This window comes from Corticium candelabrum, chromosome 12 (genome assembly GCF_963422355.1).
Source record: "Corticium candelabrum chromosome 12, ooCorCand1.1, whole genome shotgun sequence".
Lineage (NCBI taxonomy): Eukaryota > Metazoa > Porifera > Homoscleromorpha > Homosclerophorida > Plakinidae > Corticium > Corticium candelabrum.
This window is the reverse complement of record NC_085096.1, coordinates 6,812,459-6,828,618: the sequence shown is the minus strand read 5'-3', so window position 1 is coordinate 6,828,618 and position 16,160 is coordinate 6,812,459. Positions and strand designations below refer to the sequence as shown.

The following is a 16,160-nucleotide window of genomic DNA, read 5'->3' as shown; positions in this document are numbered from 1 at the left end:
TGTATTGTCTTTCCAACTTGTCTACGTTGAACCATGACCCACTATCAACCATTTGAAGGACTTGTTTAATGTCAGCCTTTTGAAAATTTCTCTTCAGTGGTTCTATAAAGCTGCATTGATCTGCATAAAAGCTCTCATCACTGAACCTTTTTCTAGTGCTCTCCCTACTTCCTGTACATACGAAACCATGGTTTTCTTCATATTTCTCAGCTCTCTTTCACTCACTAACGAATGCTCTTCGCACTTTCTCAACTCTTCTTGAAACTCACTATCTGGCAGTCCTCTAATGGCTTCGTCCATACTTAGTCGATTGTCAAAGTCGTCAACACTTTTTTCAACGTCCCTTACTACTGAAGAGACAAACATCTCATAGGCGTAGGAAAGTGATTACTATTGGGGGGGGGGGCACAATTATTGAATGCGTGCACTTTGTATATCAGCGGCGCATGGGCACTCGCACAGATATCAAGAGTCATAGTGTTGACAGATATCAAGAGTCATAATGTTGACAAATAACTAAACATGACCAAAAAAGTTTCTTCTCCTCTCATTAACAGTTATAAAGGAATTTGCAATTTCATCTAGATCTATGTTATCCGTTCTGTCCTTGTGCACATAGAGAGACATTGCATGATTTAGTCTTTCCTGACTCATTGTGGTTCTCAGATATGTCTTCAATCTCCTAAGTGCTGAAAATGTTCTCTCAGCAGTAGAGGTGGTGACAGGAATAGTGTAGAAAAGTTTAATCAAGTGAACAACTTCTGAAAGCATCTCCTTACGGAGAGAAATATCAGCCATGATAGAACATATTGTTCTTACATTTGTCACTTCTGTAATTGGTGGATTGTTTTCAAGCTTTCGATATCTGACTTGGACAACATCTGGAAGCATTGATAGCTGGTATTTCAGTCGAGATAAATCAAGGTCATCTTTGTAGAGTTGTAGTTCTTCTGGTAAAGCAGTACCATCCATGGTGTACGTACCATTTACTGCATCTAATGGTAGCTTCTCAATAGTAGCTGCCACAGGCATACCTCTCTTCTGCTGGAACCGTCGTTTGAGTTTATTAACCAGCAAATCTAACACTTCAAAATACTGCTGCTTGAAATAACATTCAGGGGAAGAAAATTCATGGCTAGTTAAGCCTGCCTCATCCAGTCTTTGTGGTGGACGCCTGTATCTTGGGAGGCAAGGTGGTGCTGTGAGATTCTTTGAGCATTTGACTACATCCTCATAAAACGAATGAAACTTCTCATCAGTCCTCAGCCGTTCAAGATGACATACTGCTAAATCTGCCGCTGCCGTAGCCTCCTGCAAAGTTGTGTCTTTCCCCTGCAATGATATGGATAGCTGCTCACCAGCACCAAAGATTAAATGAGACATTTTGAGACCGAGATACGTACTAAACTTTTTCATTTGAGCAAGGTACCCAGCAGCTGTACGCCCATACTCATCGTGGCATTCAGCATTAACCTTCTGTAATGTTTCACACAGCACACAATAATTGTTCAAAATCGAATGCAGTGCTGAGGTGCGCACAGTCCACCTTGTAGGACACAAAGGTTTTAACGAAGGTGAACGGTCAGAGCCTGGAGGTAGTTGAGCCTGCAGAGCTTGAAATAATGACGATCTTTTTGGGGAGTATCTAATAAGATCAGCAACACCCCTGGCCAGATCCAATGCATCTCTTACAGGTTGACACTGACGACCTATTGTTTGTAAACATAAATTAGTGCAATGGGCCAGACAGTCGATCAAAACACACGGTAATTAGCTAGGCGAGAACAGAGCAGGCAATCATGAGCGTAGATGTAGCAACGGAACCGTGCCAACGCGAATTAAAGCCGCCCGAGAAGTCAAATTTACTTTCTCCTCTGAGTATTCACTAACACGATCCTTTGAAGATTTCTTTCGCTTTCTTGTTCCTAAACTGTCGGTCTGGCTCGACGGCTTCATAGCATAGCGCAAGAGTCCTGCAATGTGACCGGCGATATCCGGGAAAAGGATTACTGGGTGTCGGGTAACCGGGATATCACGCGTAAGCTTTGGGTATCCGAGGTTGCCGCCGACTGTTTCTATACCGTAACTTACGCTGTTGTGATTAATCGAAAAAGAGTCACGTCCCGGATTTGCGTGAGATTTGACCAGCCTGCGTATGTAATGCATTGTACAGTTTCTAAACATAGAAAAAAACGTTACTGTATGCTGCTACATAGATTCGTCGCCGCTTTAGGTGGTGTTTTGAGATCTCCTGTCTCCAAAGCCGGTTCGCGACGTGATATGTAATAGTTAATAGGTAGCACGACGTAGTTGTTGGTTCAGACACGTGATGGGACATGTGACCCGCTTCCAGCTACCGAGCCTGTAAGGGCTAGGACCAACAACCTATAAACCTGTGGAAGGCGGCTAAGTATATTTTTTACGTACATAGATACGTAGCTAAGTACATAGATACGTGAAGCATCTGGATTGCATCAAATTTGCCAGTCTCAAATGATGGTGCACTTTTCTCCTTCAGCTGGTCTCTTCAGCCCACGCAGTACCTTTCGTCTATTCTTACTAGCAGAGTCGAGATATGGTGCTACTGCGTCCTATAGACTTAGTGTCTTCACATTTTAAGCTATTTTGCAAACGCACATTATCTTCAGCAACAAGACAATCATAACACTTACTGGCAGCAATGGAAGATTTGTTATCAGGAAAGACAGTTCACCTGATGCTTAGAGATTGTTTTAGTAGTACTTCAGCTTCAGCACAACAGCCTTGTTTTACAAGACAACCGCCCAACTAACCTAAAGCTGTCAAGAATGTAATACCCACCATGCGCAACACTTGGACACAATACTGTTAATCAATTTTGCAAACCTAATTAAATATTTAAAATCTTATTCATGTAGGTATGTATATGTGATGAGGCATGCTAAGAATAGTTATCCAACAAATGGCAAGTGAGATATATGTGACATTTTCATTGCTGTTCCATATCGAATAGAGGAACGTGTTAGTCCAAATGACCCAATCTGCCCAGTAGTGTAGAAAAGTGAACGTCAGTTTCATAGGCCTTGCCTTTGCTCAAGGTATTAAACGTGTAATGCAAGTGTGGGACAATTAGTCTAGTTACGTTGCAGTACTCATTTCTCAAATCTATTGTACGTAGCAGCATGATGATACATCCGACCGTAGAGCGTATGTTTCGCAGAACAGATTGTCTGTTAATAAACTCGAGCGTGTAATTTTGTTGTTCTTTATTGTCAAAAATCACTCTATCCATACTGAGGTAGATGCACGCTTCTTTTCCACTTAGTCTAGTACTTTGTTGTTTAGAGCCTATGATGTGTCTGGGCTACTGGTATCTGGTAAGACTGGTAAGACTGGGCTACTGGTATCTATGTTCGCATCTGCAGGCAGGTGAACTCCTGGAGTCTTGCAAGGTTCGAAGTCGATGTTGGTGACATTCGAAGGGGGCTCGCGGTCGTAGGGAGTCATCAGTGGAAGTTGAGCAAGTCTCCTACAGAAAACAACACTATACCGAAAGTGTGATCAATGGACGGACGTCATGGAATGCTAAAGTTTTTTCCTTGTCCTGAAGCACCTTCGCGGTGCGTCCACTGCAAGGAGTCTCGAGAAACGAGGCGCTAGCTTTCTTTCTGAATGTCCATGTCTTCCGACAAAGTTTCTTCGATGGTAGAAGAAGCGACGGCAGTTTAGTGGTATTTTTGGTCTTCTTCCTAAAAATGTTACAATAAAAGACAGCTACAACTAGCAACACAGCACCAGACTACTGTGAAACGTTCTCAACATTCGAACTCATGCGCTTCACATTGTAAAAACAAAAGTATGCAAAACGACATCACACCGTCTGACCGTGAGACATTCTTCGCTGTAGGAGCTTTAGAAGCCGCAGACTGCTTCCGCGAAGAAGAGGGACCAGGACGATCTTCGAAACTGCCGTCGTCGTCACTTCAAGCCTATTCGACTAGCTTGGAGTACAAGTCGAAGGCCATGTGCTGCAGCTATCGCTGACTGCCCTTGCGCGTCCTCGAAGTTCGTGAGTTCGGGCGCTTCCAGCCAGTCCGTATCATAAAACGACGTATCGGAGCATTTGGAGTCGTTGTCTCTGCGTGGCTTCGCAACACCCTTGGATCTGCGAACGTTTGCACTATCCACCATTTTGGATCGAAATCCTGGATTAGTTTTGGCCTCTGACGAAGCCGCACATGATTGGATTATAACAAACGTCATACCGTTCGAAAGCTCTATAAACGGGCTATCCGGGACAATTTATGTCATAATTTTACGTCATGAAATAGAGACGTCAGCGATGTTTATCACATGTGGCACATACCTAGCGCACGTTCACTCTGACGCAAATGTGCTCTAAACGCTGAAGCAAACGCGTCCGCGCATGTTTCAATGCATTGTACAGTTTCTAAAACATAGAAAAAACGTTACTGTATGCTGCTACATAGATTCGTCGCCGTTTTTTAGGTGCTGTTTTGAGATCTCCTGTCGCCAAAGCCCGTTTCGCGGAAGTAATGTGGTATGTAATAGTTATTACGTAGCACGACGTAGTTGTTGGTTCAGACACGTGACGGTACATGTGACTCGCGTCCAGCTACCGAGCCTGTAAGGGCTAGGACCAACAACCAACAAACCTGTTGAAGGCGGCTAAGTATTATTATTACGTACATAGATATGTAGCTAAGTACATAGATACGTGAAGCATCTGGATTGCATCAAATTTGCCAGTCCAGGGCTGCCACACTTGGAAGAGCAAAATATCCGTAGGCGCAGTGACGCACGGCCACGCCCACCTAATTTAGAATTTAGAATGACCGCGCCCACGCATTTTTTGTTTGCACGTTTTCTTGGTACAGTGTATTAATGAAATGCTACTACGCGTAATTGCAGAACAGCAGCAACAGTTATTTACTATATATCCATAACTGTTAGAACTAAAGAACAGCAGAAAGTTTTATTTACCACAAATCCTTAACGATTAAGCTTGTAAATTGCGCTACTTTGTTGCTACTAGAAGGAACAAATTCTAGGTGTGCATAGTGGCGACCAAGGAACTCTTCAAAGTATTTAGCAGCAAAATTCTTTGGCACTCTGCCAATCAAGCCACCTGCGTTACCATGTGAATGGCTGTCAAACACAATGAACAAGCTGTGTTCCTGCAGGTAGCACACTGCAAATGAATAAGGTGATACAACTAGCACGCCAGCCACCACTTTGTCATCAGTGAAAGAACGTAGCCTGCCGGAGACAAAATCTACTAGCCCCTGCCAACATCCCGGTCGTATGAAATAATCCTCCGAAGCTAGAAGGGTGGGCGAGGGTTCCATGCTTACAACATCGTATGCACTCAGAAACCCCTTCAAGCCCATCTGATCGTACGTAGCATTTCCTGCCCTCATAGCGTTGACAAGAGTCTCTTCTAGGAAAGAGGTTTCAGGCGGTAGTAAAAACGAGTCTTTCTGCAAAAGAATCAGCTGACACACTTGAGCTGCTATGACAGTGCAAGCATTGCTGCCATCACGTCCATCAATACGAGACTGGCAGAGCGAAGGTGCTAATAGGTATTCTGAACCCCGGTATGTCCATATCTCTTTAGAGTCTAGATTCTCATTGTGGTGAAGTAACTGTGATTGAAGAAACTCAAATGCATTAACTTTCGGACTACTTGCATTATGGGCTGTTGGAGTATCACCTCGTTTGCTCATTTTGCTGGCCGTTGTGGCAGGATGGGTGTGGATAGCAGAAGTACTTGGACGCTTGCGTGAGAAAGGAGGATGCTTTGTAACTGAACTAGATCTGCGTTTTGTCTGGAATTGAATAACAGGTTCTTTCAAATCTTGCATTGGGCATGGGTTGTGTGCAGATGATTCAGATTGACACACTAGGACGGGTGTCTTTGCACAAGCTGCTTCTTGATTTACTCCAGTGCTCCTATTTGTTGCAGCGGACTTGATATTCTTGGCACGACCAGCTGCCTTAGCCACATGTTGTGGCAGCTCCCGTCTCATCGATGGCGTGGGTGTAAACGTTAAGCACGTCATTTGACCTTTATTGCAACCAATTGTCATCAAGCTGTTAAGCAAGGGCGTACCGATACTGTTGCGGGTATTGGATTTGTCGCTGCCCATGTTTGAAAAATTTCGTTCGATATCTGCACTAGAATGTGGTATAACTAGCATAGCTGATGCAAAACAAGATAAAAGAGGAAATTCCTGGCAGCCAGAGGCATCTGACCTTTTAATCAATTCATGCCAGTGTTTGTCTATAGCCAGAGGTAATGAACTTCGACTAGAAGTGCTCTCGGTCTGATAGCGCTGCCACTCCCGCTGCAGCTTGGTAATATTCTCTGGGAGGACAACATTCGAGAATTGGCTAGCTAGGTGGCCAATTTCTCTTGCTGAGCGTTCCTTGCCTCTTTCGGGGCATAGAAACCGGAGAGCAGATAGAACAGGGCATGACAGAGGCAATCGACGTTTGACCTCTTTTGCTGCCACAAGATAAAAATCTCGACATACAGTCAGGAAAGCGCTCCTTTCAAAATGAGACATATCTGCCACAATAGCCTCGCAGTCCTTGCTGATAACCAAATCTATCACATCAATCCACAGTGCCTCATTGTCTAGGTCAAGGGTAAGGCAATCAGTGGTTTGGCTTATGCTTGACTGCTTGATGCAGTTGAGAAGAAGTATCTTCAGAAGTTGTCGCTGGTCATCATACAGTTTGTGAATCATAACATTGCTTGTCTGATAGCGGCAGTTCACTGTTGTAAAAATAGGTAAGACTTCCTTCAGAAAGTATAGGTAGGCTTTAGTGGACTTGGCTGCCATCAATTCAACCCACTCCTTTACTTTTGAAGCGTTCCTTACATCGTTGTCTTGGGTGAAGTACTGTTCAAGAGCGTCCCACTGCTCCAAGACTCTTGATACACTTTGATGCAAGCTGAGCCATCTTGTAGAGGACGGTTTTATGAGCTTGTGTGAAGGAACGTTTGCAGCTGCCTGAAACTCTTTGTATCTCGCGACACGTTTTGCACTTTTCTCAAAAAAGTATGCCACATTCCTAGCGAAGTCTTCTACTATGGGTGGTATGCATTTAGAAGCACCCTGAGCACAAAGGTGGAGCTGATGACATGTGCAGTGAATAGAATACAGGTAAGGTTGAACGTTCTTGAGCCTAGTCAAAACAGAATTCTTTGATCCACGCATGACGTTGGCCCCATCTGATCCATAAGCGATCATGTTTCTCCATGGAATACCATCATCTTTGAACATTTCTTCAATCTTGCCGAAAATGTTGGTAGCAGACGCTGACGGGACTGGTTTAATGCCCAAACTATAGGACTTCACCAATCCATCTGTAGTGTCGATCACGCGAGCTGATACTGCCACCTGTTCAAACACTGATATATCAGTAGATTCATCAGGAACGATGCTGAAAAATCCAATTTTCATCTGGGAAACGAGATGTGCGTGCATGCTATCAGCAACGGTGTGCACGGCTGCAGTCATTTTGGTGCGCCCGGCAGAAACGGCTGAAGCAATCTTAGAATCCGGGAAAAGGATTGGAAGCAGTGGAGTCAGATGATCAGACACTGCAAGAGCTACGTCATGCTCAGCAAAGAAGAATGCCAATTTTAGAACGGCGTTTGTTGCAGCTACCGAAACAGCGTTCTCTTGCTTTGGAGCAAAGCTGGCCTTGATAGTGCCTTTCCATCCAGAATTTTTTTGTTGTACTCTTGCAACGTGCTCCCGCGAGGTTGCGTGGGTACGCAAGGTCCTAAGACCGCCAGTCTTGTAGCTGAGGTCCTTAGTGCACAGACTGCAGAAGGCCATGCCTGCACTTCTCTTCGACTCTGTTAACCAACCAGAGCATACAGGATCGCTCTCCCACTCCTTCTTGTAGGCCTGTAGCCATCGTTTCATGATGCACGATCGGATCTATCCCGGATACGCTGCCCGCATCTAGCCTCGCGTGGCCAGGCTTTCACCTCAGGCGCTAGGCGCCTGACAAGTAGTGAAAGGTCTGGCTACGCGAGACTACCTCACATCCCCGAACATCCCGGAACTGTTAGACTACTGCAAAAGAAATCGACGTTCGTACTGTTTGTACATTGTACTAGGTAAGTTAGACATACAAATTTACGTACAGTACACACCACGGTTCGATAGCACGACGTTGAGTGACTTCGGAAGACCTACAACTAAATGCCATGTGATCATCGAGTATGTGTTTGCTCAGTGCTGCATTTATCCGTAGGAATGGCCTACGGAATCCGTAGGCAAGTATGAAGGCCATTTTACCGTAGCCTACGGTAAAATCCGTAGGAGTGGCAGCCCAGCCAGTCTCAGATGATGGTGCTCCTTTCTCTTTCAGCTAGTCTCTTCAGTCCACGCAGTACCTTCCGTCTATTCTTACTAGCAGAGTCGAAATATGGTGCTATTGTGTCCTATGGACTTTTGGTGTCTTCACATTTTAAGCTATTTTGCAAACGCACATTATCTTCAGCAACGATACAATCACGACATTTACTGGCAGCAATGGAAGATTTGTTATCAGGAAAGGCAGTCTTCATGATACTTAGAGATTGTTTAAGTATTACTTCAGCTTCAGCACAACTGCCTTGTTTTACTAGACCAGGGGCGTAGCGTGACCTCTAGGATTGGGGGGGCTAGACTTTGCGACGCAACGGGACACGCCCACTTCATCAGTCAAATCAGCCAACCACACACTTCTTGCCTTCGTAGTACGTACCTACATATGGGCAAAAAGCTGTCACATGCGTACTTGAAGACTGAGTGGTGCATACGTGGGAGCTTGGAGAATTGATCATTCTTGTGTGAGCAGAGTACGTTCTACTGGCAGCTAAATAGTTTGCAATTAACCAACGGTTCCAGGGTACTCTAGATAGCGTAGCATAGTTTAAATGCAACAGCTGTTCTAGACGTCACGGAGGTGCGATAAACTAATTTAACAGTAAACGCCTTCGTCCACTAGACCCAAACTCTGCAACAAGGTCTTCCACTCTACACTCCAATTTTCGACATTCTTCGCGCTCGACTGTCAGGAGTGCTAGACTAGTCAGACGTTCTTGTCCCATCGACGTTCTGAGCCACGTTTTCAAACGACGGAGAGTGGAAAATGATCGTTCACATTCCGATGAAGATGCAGGAATGACAAGAAGTGTCTTAAGAAGCTTACAAGTTTCTGGGTAGCAGTCCCTGTTAGTGCCTTTGTTGAAGAACGTCCGGACTTTTACAAGTTCGGGCAAGTCAGTTCCCTCTTCACTCTCTACAGTCCAGTCCGGTTCGCCTTGGTACGCTTGAATATTACCATAAAAAATTTCAAGTTCATGCTCAAGTCGGCCAGAATTGAAGTCGTTGCCATAAAATGTGCACACTGTCTGAAGACTCGACCGGTCTGGTCGGCTCTCTGTCAGTGAGTCTACTAGAAGTTTTTCGACTGCAGCCAGAACTTCATATTCATTCTCACGAAATCTCTCTTTCATTTCCATTCGCACGATATCTACGACCTCATTGTAAACCAGTTTATATTGCTCTTGACAAGACTGAGGGTAATATGGTGTACCACCACCATCCATGGCCAGTCGCTGTGCTACTTTACGTTTGCGCGGAAGTTGTGGAAGTTCCAAGCTTAGTTTTGACGCAATGTCTTCAGTATTTTTCCAGACGTCTTGAAAGTCTTCACGAAGTGCACCCACGGCTTTGATTGTGCTAGAAACTTTCGACTTGACTCCAGACAGCTCGACACGCCGACCTTGTAAGTAGCGTGAAAGAACAGCAGTTTTCCCAAGTACCTCTTCCAACACTGAAATATAGAAGAAGAAGTGGAAAGTCTGAACAGACTTCAGAAGACAGGATGCTTCTGGTCCTAATTCGGCATCTTCAGTTGAAATTGCTTCAAGAGTGTGAATGATCGCATCAAAACTGGACTTGATAGCATGTACAGCTTCATAGCGTGAAGACCATCTAGTTTCACAAAGTCTCTTGAGAGTGACAGAACTGCCTCCTAGCTTCTCCTGGATAGCCTGAAACCGCGAATGTCTCTTTGCCGATCCTTCCAGCAGTTTGTAGAGGCTGTTTACCACTCCAAGAACGTTTCTAATATCCTGGACCGCGGAACAAGCATTCGCTAGAGTAAGGTTCAGCACGTGAGCATGGCAGTGGATGTATAGAGCTCTCTTTTCCACTTCCTGAAAACGAGTACAGACACCTTTGTATCTCCCTCGCATATTGGACGCACCGTCATAGCACTGAGCTCTCATTTGACCTACAGGAATTCCTAACTCATTCAAAGCTTGATTTAGAAGATTGAACAGTGACTTTCCATCGGTACTTTCGGCTGGCCAAAAGCCCAAGAAGCGTTCCTTTACTGTCATTGATTCACTTACGTACCTAACACAAATGGACATCTGCTCTTGTCTCGATACGTCTGTGGTTTCGTCACAAATCAGTCCATACATACCGGACGTTCGGAGTTCGTGGACTATCGACTGCTGAATCTTGTGACCGCAAAGAGCTAGAATTTCATTTTGAATCTGTGGAGAGGTGTACGTAAACGTTCCTTGCAGGTGTTGCTCTAGCTCAGGATTATCTGATGCCCGCAGATGTAACAGTTCGAGAAAATTCCCTCTGTTCGTGCAATCTTCCGTTTCGTCATGTCCACGCAAAGCAATAGACTGTCGCCCAAGATAAAGGATAGTTTCAAACACTTTCCCGAGATTTCGTCTGTTCAAGGTTATTCTTAATTGGTGCGCAGTACTGACAGACTGGGCTACAGACGTGCCCGATTCGGCAACATGTCTTGCCTGATTCCACACAGCTGCCGCCAAGCAGTGCACATGCGAAGACTCGTGCTTTCTGTAGTCATCTAGTGCCGTTTTCCAGTTTCGAAAGCCTCTTTCAGTAAAGCATGCATCGTAGTGGCCATGCTTTCCGCTCTGCTCAGCTAGGCGACACGCAAAACAAAATGCAGAATCCACCTTCTCACTATACTCCAGCCAAGGGAACTGGGAATACCAAGTCTCCTGAAAACTTCTTCGCTGACGCAAAATTTGCCTCCTCGGAAAACTTCCACCAAACAAATCTTTGGATCGAGGTTGATGAGGGCCTACTAGAACGTTAGCGGCTTCTAGAACCAATCCACTGGAAGGCCCAGCAGCGGTAGAAACCTCGCTAGGTGTCACTTGTTCGGTGCCTTGACCATCAGTGAGGCTGACTTCTGAATCTAACTCGACTGTTCCTTGAACTTCTTCAGACTTTTGCGAGTTGTCAGAAACTTGACCGCGGGAGAAGAATCCTATCGTATGAAAAACAGCGTGAACTGCCACGCGTATAGAGATCTAGAATACAGTACGTAAACAGCCATGATCAATGAGCTTGTAGTTGACAAACAACCTCAAACTGCTAAGAAAGCGCCACGTGCGTGACTGCGTTTCTTTGGAAAAGGTTGCTCAACAACTGAAAGTCCACTGGGGTCTGGGTAATCGAGGCAGTCACCTCTACCTTCTGAATTAGCTGAAGATGTGAGTAGTGTACGTAACCTATAATAACTAGAACGTCTAACTGTACCTCACATTTGTTGTCAAAATCTGGCAGCATACCTGTCTGCAAAAGGTCACTGGCGCATAGCGGGTTTGTTTGTCACAGTCAATGATACATGACTGACAAGCTATTGTCAATATATTACCTGAAATAGACGTCTGCTTCTTGGAACTTCCTTTCCCTCCTGCACAACTTTTCAGAGTCGCCATTAGATGGGCACGTGACTCACACGTGAAGCCTTGGCAGCCCGACGTCTGATTTGGGCTCCCACAGTGTCAGAGACGGGTTCCAAAGCATACGTATGCGCATTGGAAGATCAAGCACACAAAAATTGATGGACACGCCTACAAACTTTGGGGGGGCTATAGCCCTGTCTAGCCCATGCCACGCTACGCCCCTGACTAGACAGCCGCCCAACTAACCTAAAGCTGTCAAAAATGTAATACCCAACATGCACAACATTTGCACACAATACTGTAAATCAATTTTTGTAAACTTAATTAAATATTTAAAATCTTATCCATGTAGGTATGTATATGTGATGAGGCATGCTAAAAGTAGTCATCCAACAAATGACAAGTGAGATATATGTGACATTTTCATTGCTTTTCCATATCGAATAGAGGTACGTGCTAGTCCAAATGACCCTATCTGCCAAGTATTGTAGAAAAATGAACGTCAGTTTCATAGGCCTTGCCTCTGCTAATGGTATTAAACGTGTAATGCAAGTGTGGGACAATTAGTCTAGTTACATTGCAGTACCCATTTCTCAAATCTATTGTACGTACCAGCATCCGACCTTAGAGGGTATGTTTCGCAGACCAGATCGTCTGTTAATAAATTTTGTTCTTCATTGTCAATAATCACTCTATCCACCCTGAGGTAGAGGCACTTTTCTTTTAACTCTGTCTAGTACTTTGTTGTTTAGAGCCAATGAAGTGTCATTTTTTTGGCAACCAATAAGACGGTGGTGAGATGAGACGGCTGATCTTTAGATCCAGATTTGTGACGAATTAAAGGTTTGATGGAAAACACAAGTTTGCATATCACCAATCTATGATCTGAAAGACCTGTGGCAGAAGCACCACGCATAACTCTTATATTTAACAGACTTCATATCTGTTTGACGCGCAATGCCGAAGTCAGTCACGTGCCAGTGATGGGATCGTGGCTGCATCCACGTGGTCTTGTATTTCTCCTTTTATTGGAATAGAGTGTTGGTGATTTTAAGACTGTGAAGTGAACAAAAAGTGAGGAGAAGAGTGCCGTTGCTAGCCTTTTACCTATGTTATGAAGACTAAGAACACCGTTCCAAGTTTCAGTATCCAATCCAACACGAGCATTGAAGTCTCCTAATGAACTATTTTGTTGTTATGAGGTATCGAGTTCATGGCAACATTCAACTTGTCATAGAAACCTTCATTGGCTTCGTTTGTATCACACATGGTAGGAGCATAAGCACTGACTATGGTTAGGTAGGGACTTTTTGTCAAAGGGACTCGAAGCGTCATTATCCGGTCACTAATACCAAGAGGAAGAGTGTCCAGATGGCTAAGAAGTGAGGTCTTGATGGCAAAGCAAGACCAGATTGTCTCTTACCTCCAGAGGAGCGACCTTTTCAGAAGATTGTGTAACCAGCTCCGACTTCAGAGATCTGGCCCTCGTCCGTTAGATGGGTGTTACTGAGGGCAGCTATGTCGATGTTGTATCGTTTGAGTTCACGGGCAAGAATAGCTGTTTTGCGTAGCATTTGATTTTTTGAGTCAAGAAGAGTGCGTACATTCCAACATGCTACAAAACATTTCATTTTCTTAAACTTTTGACCGCCAAGTTGGATGGCCAACCAGCCGCGGTAAACTGGTAAGCACTAAAGGGGTCAGCTTTGTGTAGCCCAACTTTTCCGGGCTCTTCGTCGTGAGGTGAGCAGTGCTCTCACTAAACAGTGCTGCTCAGACATGCTAATAGGACCGAATGTAATTTTCACCCCATGTAAACCGCAGACGACCATCTTGCTAGTATTGCTTACGTGTAGATTTGTGATTACTGACTTTCATCACTATCCTATGCCTGTCACCGTCACCACGCCTCCATCGCCTTTTGTAGTTGTAGTTGAAATAGAATTAAATTGATTGAGGACTTTGCACTTTACTAGTTGCATGCATGTACCATAATAGAATTAGCCCGTTCCGGCAGTTACGTCAATGTGAAGCCATATAAGAAACTAGACTTATAGTTTGAAGCTCGACTACACAACTTTAGAGATTGTTGAGTCTTTGAGTTGGCTAGTAGACAAGATTGTGTTACAGAGCTGGAAGAGGGAAATGTGGCATGTTAGTGTTATGTTGCGTATATGTAATCAGTTTATTCATCAGTGTAGTGCTATAATAGAATTATTTATACCTTACTGAGCCCGCAGACAACAAGTACCACTAAAAACTACCTGAAATGTGCAAAAATAGTTCCAACCACATTAGCACATGGCATACCATTTGGAGTCCCTGGGCTACATCGTGCAATACGAATGAGATCATGGAACGAAAATCATTTCAGTGTGCAAATATACTCTACTAACTGTTGACTAAAAACGTCTTCAGCTTGCAGTCTGTAACCAATGTTACACATTGCCTTGATTAGTAAGTTTGTTAGTCCAGCTGTCCAAAGCTTGTCGAGATTGGACGAATTTATTCCCTTTTCCTACTTTCATCACTTTTTTCTAGTTGATTGTGGATAACGAAGGCGATAGAAATGAAACGAGTTCTTCCCAACACGGAGATAGTTTACTTCGTGCACACACAATCTCTTATCTGTACATTTACAGTTTGCTCTTAACTCTGGTATCTCTTGTGACAAGCATGGGGTTACATCATCAGTAAATCCTGCCTGCATTCAAATATATGATTACTAGTACTACCCGCCTCTATGGGCGGTGGCAATCTGGGCGGTGGCAATCTATCGTGGTACGCCACTTCTGCAAAGAAGACGCACCTTTCGTGACACACGGACGCACGCACGCACGCAAAAGCGGCCCGGTGAGCCGGCGCATCTTTCACTTTGGGAATTAGAGGATGGCGTACAGTGGCTGGCGAGCGCACGTCACATCCGCATACTCGGTTAATGAATTGAGCAAACTCCGGCAAATCTTATTTCAGAACGCCAAAGTCTACAGCCAGCGCATCCAGATGATCAATGCAGCACGTCACCACCGCTACTCGGTCAATTAAATAAACAAACTCCCGCGCATCTCAATCTCCCGCGTATCTCAATTCACGTCACATCCGCATACTCGGCACTTCCGCGAAGACTCATTCGCGTAGCAATCTAATTTTAGGTTAACTTCAGACCCCAAAGCAATCCGACGCGACCGTTCGTCTCAGACTACGCATTTTCCAGCATCCCCATCTCAGACTCTTCCCTAGTGGAAAAGTTCAAGCGATCGACTAGCGATCGTGCTCACCTTTTCCGTCGATCGCTCCCAAATCGCCTGGCAGTCTCATCTGCCTAATTGGGCATCGCTCGCAACTTCGCGCGAAGACTCTTAATCGATCGCGTGAAGACTCACGATCGATCGCCTGATATTCTCGCGCGACTGATATTCTCGAGCGACTGATATTCTCGAGCGACTGACTCGCGCGACAGAATTTTATAACCTCGTATGCACCACAACTTCTTTATTTATATCAAAGCGCTACGCTACTGCAACTGAACTTTTGCTGCTCCAAGAAACTTGTCTGAAAGGTAACGTGTACTGTTCCATAATTAGCTAACGTGTTCAGAGTTTGGCTGCCCAGATTCTAACTGCGTTTGCAGATTGAGGGCCTCTTTGGGCACGTGGCAACGGTAGTCAGAGAACCCTCTGTTGATGGCACTCATCATCTTATCTTGACTCCATGGTCTCGAGGGGTATTCTTGTGTTACGTATTCTGCACGTCACAAATGGCTAATGTAAAGTTCTGCCATGTAATACATATTGGCCATGCACATACCAAGTAGCTCAGCCAGTTTGGTGGCATTTGGAGCAGGCCTCTCGGGCTTTCCATTTTTGGATTTCACCGTGCTGCATTGCATCAGCTCCATGTGGCAAAAAATTCTGACTAAATACATTGGCATCTTGTACGGGTCCGCTCTCTTCCTAGCCTCTCTTGCTGTTCTTTTCTTTATTTTTGTTGTTCTGAATGTGATATAGTTCTATAGAATGTTTACACCATATAATACAACTGTTACACTGGTGGAAAGCTTGGTAGCATGATTACCGTGTTGTGAGCATCAGGGATTTTGTCATCATTGATTGTTATTTCTTGTGGCTCACCATAACTGGCAGCTGATGGCTTTTCGACCGAACAAGTTGATTGTGGAGAGCAGTTAGATGGGCTGAGTGATGATTGTGCTGTGTAAGTAGGAGATAGTGCAGTAGGTGGTGATATGGGTGTCCAAGCATTGTGAACAGAAGTTGATGAGTTGTTCTGTAAAGAAGATTTCACGATTAATTAGCTGCTCATAAAAGATACCTGTACTACAGTGGAATCAATGTCATTAATTATTTGTATTAAGTTCTAACTGATCTTGGTTTTAAAGTACCCT

The 16,160-nt window shown here is 44.5% G+C and overlaps 4 protein-coding genes across 4 annotated transcripts; all 4 read right to left on the bottom strand.

Annotated features, from left to right (window-relative positions):
• Positions 1-516: 516 nt before the first annotated feature.
• LOC134187693 (zinc finger MYM-type protein 1-like) lies at positions 517-3,874 on the bottom strand. Its single transcript, XM_062655845.1, has 4 exons — positions 3,857-3,874; positions 3,783-3,814; positions 3,530-3,728; positions 517-1,476 (listed from the first exon to the last, which is right to left on the bottom strand). Exons 1-4 carry the CDS (start codon positions 3,872-3,874, stop codon positions 517-519), a joined length of 1,209 nt encoding a protein of 402 aa, XP_062511829.1.
• An 888-nt stretch (positions 3,875-4,762) lies between these two features.
• On the bottom strand, positions 4,763-7,943 carry LOC134187692 (uncharacterized). The gene has a single exon (XM_062655844.1). It carries the CDS (start codon positions 7,941-7,943, stop codon positions 4,980-4,982), a length of 2,964 nt encoding a protein of 987 aa, XP_062511828.1. The 3' UTR covers positions 4,763-4,979.
• A 737-nt stretch (positions 7,944-8,680) lies between these two features.
• On the bottom strand, positions 8,681-10,597 carry LOC134187864 (zinc finger MYM-type protein 1-like). The gene has a single exon (XM_062656032.1). The coding sequence runs from the start codon at positions 10,499-10,501 to the stop codon at positions 8,984-8,986; it is 1,518 nt and encodes a 505-aa protein (XP_062512016.1). The 5' UTR covers positions 10,502-10,597; the 3' UTR covers positions 8,681-8,983.
• Positions 10,525-11,791, bottom strand: LOC134187691 (uncharacterized). The gene is made up of 4 exons (XM_062655843.1): positions 11,728-11,791; positions 11,544-11,581; positions 10,593-11,380; positions 10,525-10,540 (listed from the first exon to the last, which is right to left on the bottom strand). The coding sequence occupies exons 1-4, from the start codon at positions 11,789-11,791 to the stop codon at positions 10,525-10,527; spliced, it is 906 nt and encodes a 301-aa protein (XP_062511827.1).
• Between the last annotated feature and the right edge of the window lie 4,369 nt (positions 11,792-16,160).